The 17075-nt window shown below is 62.2% G+C and overlaps 2 protein-coding genes across 2 annotated transcripts; both read left to right on the forward strand.

Moving 5' to 3' along the window:
* The first annotated feature begins 6882 nt into the window (after positions 1 to 6882).
* On the forward strand, positions 6883 to 14432 carry ZNF628 (zinc finger protein 628). Its single transcript, XM_058530781.1, is given in 3 exon segments — positions 6883 to 7381; positions 10614 to 11298; positions 11300 to 14432. Coding segments are annotated over 3 exon segments (3666 nt in total). The 3' UTR covers positions 13782 to 14432.
* Positions 14433 to 14597: 165 nt separating this feature from the next.
* Positions 14598 to 16991, forward strand: NAT14 (N-acetyltransferase 14 (putative)). The gene is made up of 3 exons (XM_058531020.1): positions 14598 to 14748; positions 15154 to 15271; positions 15837 to 16991. Exons 2-3 carry the CDS (start codon positions 15200 to 15202, stop codon positions 16383 to 16385), a joined length of 621 nt encoding a protein of 206 aa, XP_058387003.1. The 5' UTR covers positions 14598 to 14748; positions 15154 to 15199; the 3' UTR covers positions 16386 to 16991.
* Positions 16992 to 17075: the final 84 nt, after the last annotated feature.

A 17075-nucleotide genomic window follows, 5' to 3' on the forward strand; every position in this document is an offset into this window, starting at 1 on the left:
CGGCAGAGCTGGGCTCGAACCCCCGAGGGGAGAAATAGGAAGGACACTGAGAACTTTCTAAAAGCTCTCATAGTCATTAAATATTAAAGTCTATTCTTTCTAAGTATCTTTATTATAAATATTCTCTTTTTTTCCCAAATGACACCCTGATAAAATTAGCAGCAACATATTATAAAAGGCTATGGCAGAAGACCACCCCTGGCTGGAGGGAGAGACCATGCGCAGGATTCCTTCTGAAATGAATATGCTTTAACCACACGATGAAGTTAAAGTTCTAGAATACAAAAAAGAATATAAATCCCAGGGCCTCCATTGGGAGATTCTGTGTCCCGATTAAGCCTCAATTCCCTTGGTGGTAAAATTGGGATAAGAAGGCAGCCCGGGCGGTGAGGGGGTGACTGAGGCTCAGGGTCTCGTCCAAGCTCAGGTGGCAAGTAAGTGGCAAAGATGGGATTTGAACTGGAGTCGGCTTCTGCCCCCAGATGGTGCCTCTGCTCGCCAGGCCAGTGCACTGGCCGGCGCACCACAGGCAGAGCCGGCACAGCGGTGGCAGCCCAGAGGACGGGGCAGAGGCCCGGCCAGGCCCAGGACTCAGGGCGGGGGCCACCAGGCAGGCCGCGGCATGGTAGCCACGGGCACTGAGTGTGGCGGCCTGCATGGTGAAGGTATCTGGTGCCAGTGGCTGGCAGAGGTCCAGTTACTCGTGAGCATGTCATGGGCAGCAACCAGTGAGGCCAGCAGGAGCAGTAGGTGGACCAGATGCCCAGAGTCATACTCACTGACTGCTGCCCCTCCCACACCCACTACTATGGTGTGCCACGCCACAGTGGGGGACCGGGCAGCGTGGGCACAGGCGTGGGGGGCGTGGTGTGTCTCTTGGCCTCACTTTTTCAATTTCTGTCTTGACCAGGGCAGGTCCTGTGTGTGTGTGTGTGTGTGTGTGTGTGTGTGTGTGTGTGTGTGTGTGTGATGGGGAATGGCCCAGAGGGTTTCCTTCCTGTTGCTCTCAGGCCCAGGGGTGAGGGTCCAGGGTCCCTCGGCAAGGGGGGGGGGAAGAGTGGACCCCCAGGTGTCTGGAGGATTGGAAGTCAGGGTCCAGGCCCCAAAGACAGGCACGGGGCCGCCACCGCATGGCTGGGGCATGACCTCTGCCAGCTCCAGGAGCTGGCTCGCACCCACGCCACCAGGAGCCAAGGGCAACATCCGCTGGCCAGGCAGGGCCTAGAACACACTCAGGGCCACCGACCCTGCAGGCTCTGACCTGGGATGCTCCACCAGGGGGCACCAACATCCCAGGCTGGTGCTGGAGCCGGGCACAGGGTGTGTGCCTGGGACTTTTGGGCCCTTCTCCTCCTGTCTCCGTCATTGATAAGAATCACCCACAGCTGGGGGCTGGCTTTGTCTCATCTTTGTTGAGACCTTTCCAGGTAGTAGAAGATATTCCCCAGGCTCCTTTCCCCATCCCAGCCCTGGCAATTGGGGAGGGACGTTTAGTCACTTGACAAACATTTATCGAGCGCCTACTTGTGCAGAGACTGAGAGTGCAGTGGTGAGCAAGACAAGCCCAGTCTGTCGGTGTAGGAGTTTGGGAGGGAGACACTTGTAAACAAGAAAATACAAGCTTCAGATGTGCCGTGAAGGTGTTAAGAGGAGGCAGTAAGTTGGAGGCTGGATGGGGGAACGGTGCCCCTTCAGATAGAGAAGTCCTCTCTGAGAAGGAGACAATTGTCCTGCAACCTGACTAGGAGAGGTGGCAGCCAGGAGCTTCCCAGGCAGAGGGCACAGCGGGTACAAAGGCCCTGAGGCAGGAGCAAGCTGGAGTGGAGTGAGAGAGAAGGAGCGATGGGAGGAGGTGAAGTCAGAGAAGTGGACAGGGGCCAGACCCACAGGGCTTTGTAGGCCAGGTAGGAGTTGGGTTACGAGGGCAAGAGTGATGGGAAGCTGTGGACGGTTTGGGCCAGAGGTAGTGCCCAGACCTCAAGGCTATGCCCCAACCTCCTTTGCAGGCCTCACTGCACCTGGGATGTGGAGACCCTGCCCCTAAATTTCCCTCCAATCTGGAGAAGGGGGACACTAGGTGTCAGTGCCAGGCCAAGAGCCCAGACGAGGCTTGTCCCTCCCTGCTTCCACCCTGCTCATCTGCTTCTCTCTCTCACTCAGTCCCAGAGGGACTTTGTTTCCCTTAAAACTTACTGTAAAAATTTACAGAGGGACATTTCCCGGTGTCCCCAACCCAGAACTCAGAGGAGTCATATTTGCTTCATATCTTTTCTTCTGAGAAGAGGAATGTTATAGGCTAAATTGTGTCCCCCCAGATACATATGTTGAAATCCTAACCCCCTGTAGCTCAGAATGTGACTGTATTTGGAGACAGGGTCATTAAAGAGGTAATGACGTTAAAATGAGGTCATTAGAGTGAGCTCTAATCCAATACGACTGGTGTGCATATAAGAAGAGGAAATTTGGACACAGACAGGTATGGAGGGAGACCAGGCGAGGACACAGGGAGAAGGCGGCCATCTACAAGCCAAGGAGATATACATGTATATATGGAGAGAGACAGAGAGATTATACATATTATATTATTATAATATATATACATATATATATCATATATATATAAAGAGATCTATTATAAGATATTGGCTCACGTGATTATGGAGGCTGAGAAGCCCATGGACTGCTGTCTGCTGTCTGTGAGCTGAAGACCCAGGAAAGCCAGTGGTGTAGCTCAAAGGCCTGAGAAGCAGAGAGCTGGTGTAGGTTCCAGCCTGGGTCTGAAGTCTGAGAACGAGCAGTGCCGACGGCAAGCGAAGATCAATGTCCCAGCTCAAGCAGTCAGGCAGAGAACAAATTCACCCTTCCTCTGTCTTTTTGTGCTATTCAGGCCTCAGTGGGTTGGCTGATGCCCTCTCGTATCAGCGAGGGCCATTGGCTTTGTCAGTCTACTGATTCTAGTGCTGTCTCTTCTGGAAACACCCTCAGGGACATACCCAGAAACAGTGTTGAACCAGATATCTGGGCGTCCTGTGGCCTGGTCAAGGTGACACATAAATTTAACCACCGCATTTCCTTCTGATTAACTCAAAGTCAACCAGTTGGGATCTTGACTGCGCCTGTCAGGATCCTGCACCTTTGCTGCATAATGGGATGGATGCCCCTCATATCCACAGGCCCCACCACCTGAAGAGAAAGCGTTTGTTGTCCAAGGCATGGCCCATTGTGGATCATCACAGAGGGCAGTGGCCACTCTTGGGGAGGGGATTCGGTGTGTATCTCTCCTTCTCCACAGTTTTGTACTTCAAACAGAGGGTCTGTTTTCCCTGTACAGATGGGACCCTGTGTCCTCCTCCAGGGAGTCTGCCCCGGCTCCTCCAGGGTGGGTGAGGAGTCTCCTCTGGCTCCCATGCTCCAGGAAACCTCCATGGGCTCCTGAGCACGCATGTGAGACCCGCTAGATAAGCCTTGGATGGGGGTTGACTCTAGGGTTGGATACACTCCCAGGTAAATCACTTTCAGGTTATAGGAATCACTTCCTGGTTACAGGACTCACTTCCAGGTTACAGGAATCACTTCCTAGTTATGGGAAATTACTTTAACTCCTGGCTCTGTGCCTGGCCAAGAGACTTCAGAGGGCCTTTATTTACCCCCCAGTGAACTGAGGACGACACCCCCTCCGTGTGGGGAGACTCGTCAGGACAGGGCAGGCTGGGGCACCTCATGGGAGCCCCAAGATATGTCAGAAAGGAGCATCCTTAGTCTGTGGGAGGAGCAGGCCGGCCCCCTTGGCTCCCTTCCCCTGGGAACCAGCCAACAGCCGTGACCCAGGCGACTCCTCTTGCCTGCCCCCGCCCCCCACCCTTGGTTAAAGTGCATCACTCTTCTCTTTACTCCAGGTGTGTGAAAAAGGATTTTATTCTTAGTCTCCGGCCCTGGGAGTCCTGTCTCTACTCCAGATACCTCCCCGGAGTGTGTGCATATTGGGGGTGGGGGGCAGGTGCTCCAGGCACACCTCCTGCCCCAGCCCCTAATCCTCTCTGCTCTAGTGAGCACAGGCTGTGCCACCACCAAGGTGATGGATTGAGTGACCAAAATCAGAATCAAATGTCCATGCAGCAAAACACCACAGACCCCCGTCCTTCTAGAGGGCAGGGAGGTGGGTTGGAGTATTCCGGCATCTGAGAGCTGGGAGCATTGGAGGAGGCACAGTGAGTGGAACTTGAGCCCCCTCCCCACTCTGTGATTAATGTGGGCAGGGCCTGGACTCTAGCCCTGGCCGGGCCTCCTTGGAGCCGGACGGTCCCAGAAGCCCAGGAGACATCCCCTACCGCCTGTAGCGTGGCTGGCAGGGCTGGGGGGAGTGTGGGGGAAGAGGACAAGGGCCAGGTTCCCCAGCTCCTTCTCCAGGGTTTTCTCTCCCTCAGCTACCAGTGTGGTAGGGCTGCCTTCCTCGGGATGGGGGGCAGACCTTTGCCCATCCTTTGTTGGCTGACAGCTCTGGGATGAGGGTAGATGGAGAGGGACGCTCCCACATGCACCCAGGGCCTGTGGCGCATGAGTGACAGCCTAGGTCCCCAGGAAGGGTTGGGTGGGTCTTAGTCACCCTCAAAGACTGCAGTCCGAACTCTCAGCCTCCTCCCCCCCGGAAGCATGATTCACCTGGCTGGCAGGGTGGGGGCTCTGAGGGACTGGGGCTGGGTGAGATGCCCAGTCTAGTTAGAGGGGGTCAGTTCCCCCAAAAGGCACCTGGGGTGGGGTGGTGTTGGCCAGAAACAAGAATGCCTGGGGCCTGGAGAGGCATATGTCCAGATGTTTGTTTGGTTCCACAGTTGAACCCCAGGAGGCCGTCACTAACCGCGTGCAGCCCTGGACACGCTGGGTCCACCTCTCCTGCTCCTCTTTTGTCCGAGGCACTCAGCAGCACATAGCGTAGGGCATCTCATTTATTACCCCCTTAACCCCTGTAGTTTTGTAAACTCACTGGGACAGGACTTTTCTTGTCCTCCTCTGCTCCCTATTGCTGTGTCCCCAGCTTCTAGAGCAAGGCCTGGGGAGGGGCCTGGGTCCGGACCACAGGGCCTGGCCTGGGCGTCTCTGGTAATTTCCTGTAATCTTATCTGTGTCAGTTTGCTTGTCTGTATGGGGGCCCATGGTGTCCCTTGCAGGGCTATGCAGAGGATTCTACACACTAGGGTTCCATGAGGGGTCCATCTCAGGGATGGACTCGGGGAACAAGCCCTCCCCCCATTTGTGTCCCTGAGATTCCTCCCTGGCCTGGAGAGCCAGCCACAGGGCTGGCCTCAGAGTTGGTGTCCCATTGCTTGCCCCACGGGGCTGTTACTTCTCTTTTGAAAATGAGCCTGTCAAGTCTGCACTACCTTTTTTTTTTTTTTCCCAAAGAGGAGCCAGGCTCAGAGAGTGGGAGCCAGTTGCCGGAGGCCATTGACTTCAAAACCTTTGCTTGCTTCCTGGTTGCAAAGTAGGGGACAGCTAACAAGGGCCGCGGCTGGTGCTCTGCCGCTCCCACCTTCCTTATTGCACCTCCCAGCAGGCAGGTAAATGGAGCTGGCTGGGGCTCTGGCTGCACAGAGAACTCCTTTCACTACTTCAGGGACCAAAACGGCCTGAGATGAGCTGAGTGAGCTGGGCGCTGACAGGTGGCCAGCTGGGCAGCACATTCCACATCCACACCCCCACCCAGCGTGGGATCCTCCTTCCATCCGGAGCCAACGTTAGGGGCAGGGCCTGGAGCGTTAGAGAGCTCTGCATGCAGGCCGGGACGGACCCCAGGGGGCAGGGCCTCCCAACTCCACCTCTGACAGCTGCAACCCTCCCCTCATCCTTGTCTCCCCCTCTTTACTCCTCCATAGCTCAGAGCTCTGCTCAGCTGTCCCTCCCAGTGCCTTGGGCAGCCTGCTTTCTGGCCAGGGAGGTAAAAGCTGAAGTGAAAGGAACGTATGGGCTGAGCTGGAAGCCAAGGGTTTTACATGCCTGAATTCGCCGGAGACTTCACAAAGACCCTGCAGCGCAGGAACAGGTCCAGATCGGCTCAGATCACGCCTGAGTTCCAGCCTGCCTCGGGGCCTTGGGAAACCGTATGGGAGGTGGTAAAAATTCACTCATTCAACAGAGCACCACCTGCTTCTGATCAGGCCCCTTGCTACTTGTTGAGGACACTTGGGTAGCAAAGGCAGGCCCTGTCCCTGCTGTCATGGAACATAGATGAGTGCCGCTGAGCATGGAATGGGACCCTACCTAGCATAGGGGGCTTTCCCGGAGTTGAGCAGGTATGGGGTAGGAGAGCCTTCTGGTCTGAGAAACAGCATGTGAAGTGGCCCTCAGGCTGAGGGGGACTGCCTTGGGGCAATGGTTCTCAACCAGGGGACACGCGGTGATGTCTGGAGACAGCTGTCATAGGTGTGGGGGAAGGCAGCGGGCGGAGAGGGAGTGCTGTTGGCCTCTAGTGGGTGGAGGCCAGGGATGCTGCTGACCACCCTCCAATGCACAGGACAGCCCCCACAACAACAATGACCCGGCCCAAATGCCACTAGTGCCGCGGTGGAGAAACCCTGTGTTGGATGACCCGCAGAAAAGTCAGTATGGCTCCGAGGCGGAGGCTGGCGGAGGCTGAGCATGGAAAGGAGAAACAGGGAATCTGGGACAGCTTCGTCTTCATCGAAGCCCCCAGGCCACGAATGAGGCTCGGGGTCCCCGGTGCCCTGGGCAGCCCCCGCACAGCAGGGCTCAGGTTCCCGCACAACTGCACACGTGGGCACGCAACACACGCCCGGGAACTGCGAGCATGTGGGACCTCTGGGGGACAGGGAGCACTGCGGGCTTCGGTTTTCCCATCGGGGAAATGGGACCCCGGAGGGGCTGGGCATGAGGGTCAGGCCACTAGTGACCACGCCCCTGGTCGGTAAACGCGCAGCCCGGGAGGGTCTCTATTACAGACGAGAAGGAATCGACACTAATAAAGCGGAATGTGCTACCCTGCGTCTCGAACTAGCCTTCCCGGGCCTCGGGCTGACCCCTGCGGCCGCCGCAAGGACCAGGTGCTCGGCATCCGGGGAGAACTACAATTCCCAGGATGCCTCGCGCCGCCAGCGCCGCGCCAGCCGGGGGCCAATGGCAGGGGCGAGGCGGAGCCTCGGCGCAAGTGGCGTGGTGACGTGCCGACGGCGACGTCGGGGTTTGTGTGCGCGAGAGGCCACCGATAAAGGTTGGGTGCCTCGCGCCGGGGGCCGTTGGGAGGGAGCGCGCCCCGCCCCCCTCCCCGGCCCCCACTCCTGCCCCGCTGCTGCCGGGGCCCCGCCTTCCCGTCGGCCCCCGCGGGACGGCCCTGGGTCTCCCCGGCTCGTTACCCCGGTCGGGGCCGCAGGTGAGAGACTGGAGGGGTGGGGGTGGGGGGAGGGACCGGAGGGCGGAGACGTTGGGGAAACGGCGAGCGTGAAACCGGAAGGGATGCCTTAAAGGGAAGGGCGCTGCTTCACCTCCGACTTTTGCCCGCTGGACCGGCTCCGCCCTTTTAAAGGGCAAGCGGCTGTCTTTAGAGGGGCGGGGCAGGTTCTGCAGTTTACATAGAGCTTCCCGCATTCCCCCACCTGAGAACGGGTTATCTCTTTAAAGGCAGGTGATAGTGTCCCACATATTGAAGGGAAAGCTTCTGATTCCTGGGGGCTTCAAACTAGTCCCCAGTTTAGCTCGACAGAGGTGGAGATGGGTGTGCAGTGGGAGCACCCTCTTAAAGGGGAAGTCGCGCCTGATGGAAGGGTGTGGTCCCGCCTTTTGAAGGGGGTGCGCTTCACTGGATAAGATGGGCCCCGGCTGGTCTACCGCACGGATGTCTCTTGTTTAAGGCATGCCCGGCCTTCTGAAAGGTTCCTGCAGCTTCCTGGGATCATTAGTCTCTTAGAAGGACCCGCTGACATCTTAAAGGAGATGCTCACCTTTTTAAAGGGAGTCTTTATAGCCTGTCCAAAGGGGATGCCCAGCCTTCGGTCATTCTAGATGCGTTCACTGAGCACTCGCTGTGCCAGGCGTCATTCTAGGCGCCGGGATGCAACAGTGAATAAGATGCCACTAGCATCTGGCGGGTAGAGGCCAGAGATGCTGCTCAACACCCTACAGTGCACGGACAGCCCCCTGGACACTGGTCCAGCCCCAGATCTCAACAGGGCTGAGGCTGGGAAACCCTGATTATCAAGTAGGTTAGAAAGTGATAAACGCTATGGAGGGAAAAATAAGCCAGAGAAAGAGATGGAGGAATGTTGGCAGGGGTTGCAGATTTAAGTAGGCTGGGAGGTCAGGAAATGCCTCCCTGAGGTGACACTTCAGCAAAGACTTGGAGGTGAGGGAGGGAGCTCTGTGGACATGGGAGGGAAGGGGGTACCAGGCAGGGGCTGTGCGAGGGCCCCAGGTGGGAGCAGACGTGCCTGGCCAGGCTGGGTGACTAGAGTGGTGTGAGGGTCGGAGAGGCTCGCAGGAGGTCGGACAGGCAGGGGAGGAGGCCGTGGGCCCTGGGGAGGTCTGTAGGCTCCTGTAAGGGGTTTGTCTTCTCCTCTGAAACGGGAGCTGTGGAAGGCTTTTGGCAGGTTCCCTTCAGCCTCCGTGCTGGGAACAGATCAGCGGTGGAAATATGGAGATCTGTTAGGAGGCTGCTGCAGCTGCCCAGGAGGGAGATGTTGGTGTCGTGGACAGAGGTCGTAGTGGGGCACCTGGTGAGAAGTCTCCAGACTCCAAGTATGCTCCTGCTGGAACAGAGCAGTCGGCCAAGGGATTGTTCACAGAGAGTGAGAGAGAGAGAGGAGGTGAGGAGGCCCCGAGGCTTTGGCCGAGGAAGAATAGAGCTGTCTTCAGGGATGGAGAAGACTATGGGTGAAGGAGGGTTGGTGGGGGCAGAGGGAGAGCAAAAGAAGTGAGTTAGATTTTGGGCGTGTTTAGTTTGAGGTGTCATTAGGCATCCAAATGTCTAGCAGGGGTTTGGAGTTCAAAGGAGAGGTGTCAAGTAGAGATCAGTTTTGGAGTCATCCCATTTATAGGTTGTGAGAGTGGGTGAGGGCCCCCAGAGAGAGAGCGTGAACGAGGAAGAGGACCAGGGGTTGACAGCCCTGGGCTCCGCTCATCCACAAGTGAGGGAGATGAGAAGGAACCAGCACTGGGAACTGAGATGAGGTGGCAAGTGAGGAGAGTGGTGCCTCAGAGGCCAAGGGGAGGGGTTTAAGGAGGGAGGGACCCACTGCAGGCCGAGCAGAGACTGCAGGGAGTGGGGGGGATCTGATTGACAGAGTTTGAGATGGGAAAGAGCATGTATTGACGGCACTTTTGAGCTGCTTTGCAGCAGAGAGAGAAATGAAGCCGTAGTCAGAGGGGGGAGGTGGGGTGAAGGGTTTTTGTTGTTTTAAAGATGGGGGACATAGCTTGTGCGGGTGCGCTGGTGGGAATGGTCCAGGAGAGGAGGAAAATTGCTGTAGGTGGGAAGTCAGAGTCCCCGGGCCAGGAGCAGGCCGGTGGGAAGGGGCAGTGCAGGATTCTCGGCCTCAGTCCCTCGGCATTTGGGACCGGATCATTCTTTGGTGTAGGGGGCTGTCCTGTGCATTGTAGGATGTTGAACAGCGTCCCTGGCCTATACCCACCAGATGCCAGGAGCACGCGCCCCTCCCATCGACAACCAGACAACCGGAACAGTCTCCAGGCGTTGCCAGGTGTGCCTGGCCCGGGGCCCTGTGGTCGGGGGCCTTGATTGCTCCGTTGAGAGCCACTGGTGTGGTGGTGGCAACGCAGTTCTCTTCTGATTGCTTTCATTCTCTCAGTGACGAGATCAGTGGCAGGGACACCTGCTAAGAGCAGGAGGGGACAGGACAGAGGTTTGGGGAGAAAAGAAACATGCCAAGAATCACCTGGGGAGTGAATGGACCAGAGAAACGCAGCAGGAGCAGTGCAGGGCGACCGGGAGGGAGCTTGGAGATCCACGGGCATGAATGCAAAGGGAGACTGAAGGGAAGTCAGGACCGGATAGGGGACAGAGGGTGCAGAGCCGGCAGGATCCTAGATCTTGAGTCTGGGGATTTTTGGTTAGGGTGCCAAGAGGGAGTGGGCAAGCACCATGGGTGGTGGTGGAGAGATGCTCATGGGGGCTTTAGTTGGAGTGGAAGGGTTTAGGGGATGGCAGTGGGAGTGGGTGTTGAGGAAGGGTGGAGGATGAGGTCTTTAGAGGGACAGGGGTTAACGACTGGAAGCTGGGGTGCTGGAGAGCCTCCAGCCTTCTTCAGGGACACTGCCCATCTTTGGAGGGAATGAGCAGAGCCCTAAAGGCAGTGCCTGGCCTCAGGCCTGTCCATCCTCCTGGAGGAGATGGCCAACTTCCTAAGGCACGTGACCAGCTCCTCCCAGTTTGCCTGGAAGTTTCCATTTTAGCACCTGGCAGTCTCTCATTCCGGGGCAAACCTGGACCACTGGAAGCCCTAGTCCTGAGGGAGGTTCCCTGCAGCGTGGGTGGGCGTTGAGGGGCCCCTGACTCCTAAGGGGCCGGCGTCTGGGGGTGGGGTTGAGACTATGCGGTGTGTGGGTGGAGGGGGGAGCGCCTGCCCTCCCCTGACCTGGAATCCCCCCAGGTGTGATGGTCGGCTCCCACGCGGACATGGCGCCGGCCGCGACCGCCGAGGGCACCGCGGAGAAGCCGGGCCCCGCAGCCCCCGCGCCGGCGGCCCAGTACGAGTGCGGGGAGTGCGGCAAGTCGTTCCGGTGGTCATCGCGGCTCTTGCACCACCAGCGCACGCACACGGGCGAGCGGCCCTACAAGTGCCCCGACTGTCCCAAGGCCTTCAAGGGCTCGTCTGCGCTGCTCTACCACCAGCGGGGCCACACCGGGGAGCGGCCCTACCAGTGCCCCGACTGCCCCAAGGCCTTCAAGCGCTCGTCGCTGCTGCAGATCCACCGCAGCGTGCACACGGGCCTGCGGGCCTTCACCTGCGGCCAGTGCGGCCTGGCCTTCAAGTGGTCCTCGCACTACCAGTACCACCTGCGGCAGCACTCGGGCGAGCGGCCCTACCCCTGCCCCGACTGCCCCAAGGCCTTCAAGAACTCGTCCAGCCTGCGGCGCCACCGGCACGTGCACACTGGCGAGCGGCCCTACACCTGCGGCGTGTGCGGCAAGAGCTTCACGCAGAGCACCAACCTGCGGCAGCACCAGCGCGTGCACACGGGCGAGCGGCCCTTCCGCTGCCCGCTCTGCCCCAAGACCTTCACGCACTCGTCCAACCTGCTGCTGCACCAGCGCACCCACGGCACCGCCGCCCCCCGCCGCCCCTGCGCCGCGCGAGCCGGGCGCCAAGGCCCTGGGCTCGGCCGCCTTCCTGCCGCGGCACCTCCCGGCCCCCAGCCCGCCCGCGCCCCCGCCGCCCGCGCCCCCGCCCGTGGTGCCCGAGCTCTTCCTGGCTGCCGCCGAGACCACGGTGGAGCTGGTGTACCGCTGCGACGGCTGCGAGCTGGGCTTCGGCAGCGAGGAGCTGCTCCTGGAGCACCAGCCCTGCCCGGGGCCCGAGGTGGCGCCCGGGCCCCAGGACGGGCCCCCTGAGCCGCCCAAGGCTGCCCCGGCCCCGCCGCCCTCGCTGTCCCCGCCGTCCCCGCTGCCGCAGCCCCCTCCTGCCGCCGCCGCCCCGGGCTTCGCCTGCCTCCCCTGCGGGAAGTCCTTCCGCACGGTGGCCGGCCTCTCGCGCCACCAGCACAGCCACGGGGCGGCCGGCGGGCAGGCCTTCCGCTGCGGCAGCTGCGACGGCGCCTTCCCGCAGCTGGCCAGCCTCCTGGCGCACCAGCAGTGCCACGTGGAGGAGGCGGCGGCCGGGCGCCCGCCCCCGCAGGCCGAGGCCGCCGAGGTCACCTGTCCCCAGGAGCCGCTGGCCTCCGCCGCCCCCGCCCCGCCGCCGCCCGCGCCCGCCCCGGCCTCTGCGGAGCGGCCCTACAAGTGCGCCGAGTGCGGCAAGGCCTTCAAGGGCTCGTCGGGGCTGCGCTACCACCTGCGGGACCACACGGGCGAGCGGCCCTACCAGTGCGGCGAGTGCGGCAAGGCCTTCAAGCGCTCGTCGCTGCTGGCCATCCACCAGCGCGTGCACACGGGCCTGCGGGCCTTCACCTGCGGCCAGTGCGGCCTCACCTTCAAGTGGTCCTCGCACTACCAGTACCACCTGCGGCTGCACTCGGGCGAGCGGCCCTACGCCTGCGGCGAGTGCGGCAAGGCCTTCCGCAACACGTCGTGCCTGCGGCGCCACCGGCACGTGCACACGGGCGAGCGGCCCCACGCCTGTGGCGTGTGCGGCAAGAGCTTCGCGCAGACCTCCAACCTGCGGCAGCACCAGCGCGTGCACACGGGCGAGCGGCCCTTCCGCTGCCCGCTCTGCCCCAAGACCTTCACGCACTCGTCCAACCTGCTGCTGCACCAGCGCACCCACTCGGCCGAGCGCCCCTTTGCCTGCCCCATCTGCGGCCGCAGCTTCGTCATGGCCGCGTACCTGCAGCGGCACCTGAGGACGCACGCCCCGGCCAGCGCGGCTGCCGGCCCCGCAGCCCCCGCCGCCGCCGGCCCCCAGCCCCCTGCCCCGCTGGCTGCCGCTCCAGCCCCCTCTGCCACCCAAGATGTCCACGTCCTCCCCCACCTCCAGGCCACGCTCTCCCTCGAGGTGGCAGGGGGCCCGGCCCAGGCCCCGCCCCCAGGCCCGGCAGCCCCCAACTCCCAGACGTTCCTCCTGGTGCAGACCGCCCAAGGCCTCCAGCTCATCCCCAGCAGCGTGCAGCCCCCTACGCCCCCGCCCCCACCCGCACCCCCCAAGCTTATTCTGCTGCCCTCCTCCAGTACTGGTGGTGGGGGCAGCGGCGCAAGACAGGGCCCCCGGGCAGTGGGGAAAGCTGGACCGGGGACTGGAGTAGTCTGGCTGCCCGGCCCTGGGGGGCTAGGGGTACAGGGAGGGGGCAACACCGGGGCCAGCGGGGGAGGGCAGAGCCTCATCGTTCTGCAGAATGTGGGGGCTGGGGAGGCAGGGCCACAGGAAATGAGTGGGGTCCAGCTCCAGCCCCTCCGGCCAGCCCCGGAAGTGACCACTGTCCAGCTCCAGCCGGCACAGGAAGTGACCACGGTCCAGCTCCAGCCGGCACAGGAGGTGACCACAGTCCAGCTCCAGCCGGCCCAGGAAGTGACCACGGTCCAGCTCCAGCCTGTGGCGGGCCAGCTGTCCAATCCTAGTGCGGGAGCGGTGACCACTGAGGCCCCCAACCTGCTGGTGGTTCAGAGTGGAGCAGCAGAGGAACTGCTGGCGGGCCCCAGCCCCGGGGAGCCGGGTGACGGTGAGGCCAGCGCTGGCGTGGTCCAGGACGTGCTCTTTGAGACGCTGCAGACCGATGAGGGATTGCAGAGCGTCCTGGTGCTGAGCGGGGCCGATGGCGAGCAGACTCAGCTGTGTGTGCAGGAGGTAGAGACCCTCCCCGCGGGGCTGGCTGAGCCACCTGCCCCCGGCCCCCCGGGACAGAAACTGCTTATCATCCGCAGCGCTCCGGCCACCGAGCTGCTGGAGAACAGCAGCATTGGGGGAGGCGCCGCCACGCTGCAGCTGCTGGCCCCACCGCCACCTGGCCCAGCCTCTATCCCCGCGGGCATCCCTGCGGCGCCCACTTCCCAGATGGTACAAGTGGTCCCCGCAGGAGCTGTGCCTGGGGGCATGACCCCACAGGGCTTGCCCTCCATCCAGATTGTCCAGACTCTGCCCGCAGTCCAGCTGGTGCACACGTTTTGAGTAGAACCACTGGTACCTCTTCCCGCCCCACACGGAGACCCCGACTTTCTGTCTGCCTGGGTTGGGTTGGGGGCAGGGGTGCTGCAGGCCGGGCTTGCTAATAAAGACCAGAACCTCCTCTTCTGTGTTTTGTTTTGGTGGGGAGGGGCGCGGAGGGAAATGTCATGGCCATAACCACCGGTTGGGAGCTTGGAGTCTTATCTCTTGCTTCCTGGCTCGCAGGTGACTTGCTTTGCGTCTTGGCGTCAGCCACTTCTATGTGGGGCTCGGTTTATTCTTAAAAAAGGGATGCAGTGGTCAGTATAGTGGGGAGACGTTGGAATCCAGAATCCGGATTCAGCCACTTGTTCGCTGTAACTCACCCCACCCCTCCTCTCATCTGAAAGATAGGTGGACGGGAATGCTTATCTGAAGGTCACTGAGAGCCCAGGTGGGTTGGCGTGGAGGTTCCTGGGGTGGGGGAGTTTGGGAGCTAGTGGGCTCGGGATGCTGGCGCGGCCTCTCCCACGAAGGCCCCGGAGCCAATGAGAATTGATCTGCTCGCATCGCCGCCCCCTCTCAGCGCTCCGGTTGCTTAGCAACCAGGGAACGTCAGGCTGCGAGCTTGAGCTCACCCTCCGCGAGCCGGGTGAGTACCGCTCCCCGCCCCACCCCGCCGGGTCCCACCGCCCCCATCCCCTCCCTGCCGGCCCCTCCCCCGCCAGCGTCTGCTCCCGTCTTCCCAGAGGCCCCCTTCTCCATGGCTCCTTCTCCCCTGCCCCACCCCCGCCGCTCCCTGCCCGGTCCCTCCCAGTCCACGCCCGGACTCCCCCGAGCCCCCGCCGGGAGCTTGGCAACAGTTGCTAAGGCCGAGTGCAGGCGCCGCCCCGCCCCCCTCCGTGCGCGGTGTGACGTCACTTCCGCCGGCGACCCCTTCCCGACCCTGCAGCCCCCACGCCTTGTCGAAGGATCGAAGCGACCTGCAGAGGTGCTTGCGTGTCCTTGCTCCTGCGACTGTGGGGGGGAAGGGGCGCCGGGCGCCGGGGTTGGGGAGCGCGGCCCATTCCCCGGCTGTGGGGGGAGTTTCGCTGACCACCCCCTTCCCCGGGGCAGCCCCGGATCCTGGGCGGGGGCCCCGGGTTGCAAGGTGTTGGCGTTCACAGGGCGCTTAGGGGTAGATCGCTGAACACCACGGGGCGGGCGGGAGGCGGGACCCCTGGAGACTTGAGAAAGGTCGCTGGGTGGAGGGAGGCCTATGCTGCCTCGGACCTTGCTTGGGGACCCCAAGCGTCTGCAGTGTCCTGATCTGGGACGTGCTGCTGCTGGTCCCCACCCCTGGGGCGCTTTGGGGACGAGAGGTGCCCTGCTGATGCTCACTGCTTGCTTTCACCAGGTGCACGCCTGCTCCCTTCTGGGGGAGCGGGAGCCTGGGGGCTGCCATGGCCCCCAGCCACCTGTCTGTGCGGGAGATGAGGGAAGATGAGAAACCGCTGGTGCTGGAGATGCTGAAGGTGAGAGCCGGCAGGGGCACCATGAGCCTGGGGGGCAGGGAGGGGGCACCTGGGGACACCATGAGCCTGTGGGGGGGGAGGGGGCATCTGGGGGCACCGTGAGCCTGGGGGGGGGAGGGGGCATCTGGGGGCACCATGAGCCTGTGGGGGGGGGGAGGGGGCACCTGGGGGCACCATGAGCCTGGGGGTGGCAGGGAGGGGGCACCTGGGGGCACCGTGAGCCTGGGGGGCCAGGGACCCCAGTGTGAGTGGCTTCGGTCACGTGCCTGAGCCAGCCTGAGCCAGCCGGGACCCCTGGGGAGCCATCATTTCCTCCTAAGCCGCGTCCTGGCACGGCTCCTCCTTTCTCTAGCGCCCTCTCTCACCCCTGGGGGTCAGGCGGGGTGTTAACAGCTGGAGGGCTGTGGAGCTGACCACGCATCAACTTCCCTTCTCCTTCGGGAGCGCCCACCCTGGATCCCTCCCTGGCAGGGCCCGTTCTCTCTCCCAGTCCCTGGTGCCCACGGGGGCCCTATCGTGACGGAGGGCCAAGCCTCCCCGCCCTGACTACCTGTCTTGCCCACAGGCTGGTGTGAAGGACACCGAGAACCGCGTGGCCCTGCATGCCCTGACGCGGCCACCAGCCCTGCTCCTCCTGGCGGCGGCCAGCAGTGGCCTGCGCTTCGTCCTGGCCTCCTTTGCCCTGGCCCTCCTCCTGCCTGTGTTCCTGGCTGTGGCGGCTGTGAAGCTGGGCCTGCGGGCCCGGTGGGGCTCGCTGCCTCCACCAGGCGGTCTGGGGGGGCCCTGGGTGGCAGTGCGCGGCTCGGGGGACGTGTGCGGGGTCCTGGCCCTGGCCCCGGGCTCCAGCGCCGGGGATGGGGCCCGGGTCACCCGCCTCTCCGTTTCCCGCTGGCACCGGCGCCGAGGCGTGGGCAGGCGCCTGCTGGCCTTTGCCGAATCCCGGGCTCGAGCCTGGGCGGGGGGCATGGGGGAGCCCCGGGCCCGGCTCGTGGTTCCGGTGGCCGTGGCAGCTTGGGGCGTGGCGGGGATGCTGGAGGGCTGTGGGTACCAGGCCGACGGGAGCTGGGGCTGCATGGGCTACACGCTGGTGAGGGAGTTCAGCAAGGACCTGTGACTCCAGACCCAGACAGGGAGGGAGGAACACCAACACTTAGGGAGTACCTACTGTGTGCAGGCGCATTCATGCCCTCCCTCCGTGAATCCCCAGCCCACCCAGGGCCCAGAAACAGGTCTGCAGAAGGCAAGAGACCCCACCGCAGCCTGATGGCTGTCTGTAGTGTTTGAACTTCTCAGAGAGGTCAATCTGTCTAATCCCCTGCCTCAGATTCTGTCTGCACTGAGAAATCTCGGTCTGTCTGTCTGCAAAGTCTGCGCTGTTTGTGCTATGGGCCTGGGAGAGGGATGTGGGGTGGAGAGGAGGCCGAGCACAGCTGTCCCCCCAAGGGTTAGGACTTGGGGTGGGGACGTGGAGGATAGGGACAAGGCCTCTTGGGAATGGGCTGGGGTTTGATTCCTGTGTTTGGAGGGGATGAGCTAGCTGAGCCTTTGCAGGGGAGGGTTGTCTGCCTAGGGAGAGCCCCCGGGGAGGAGGGGATGAGCTCAGGGCTGCCTGGCCCGCTGGCCCTTTCCGGGGAAGGTGAGAGCCGTGAGAGCCGAGAGGGCCGGCCAGGCCCATCTGGGTTTTTACACTCGTTTGTTAATAAAGCCTGGAACTGCTGTGCACCGGTCTCCCTCTCTCTGATGCCTTTTCCAGTCCACCGCAGAACCCCCCTTCTGTCTGGCTCCTTGTTCCCCGAGTTGACAT

The sequence above is a fragment of the Diceros bicornis genome, chromosome 34 (assembly GCF_020826845.1).
Source record: "Diceros bicornis minor isolate mBicDic1 chromosome 34, mDicBic1.mat.cur, whole genome shotgun sequence".
NCBI lineage: Eukaryota > Metazoa > Chordata > Mammalia > Perissodactyla > Rhinocerotidae > Diceros > Diceros bicornis.

Coding starts and splice junctions, on each gene's coding strand:
- NAT14 (XM_058531020.1), top strand. CDS start 15,200: ATGGCCCCCAGCCACCTGTCTGTGCGGGAGATGAGGGAAGATGAGAAA. Junction 15,272..15,836: donor TGGTGCTGGAGATGCTGAAG/GTGAGAGCCGGC, acceptor TCTTGCCCACAG/GCTGGTGTGAAGGACACCGA.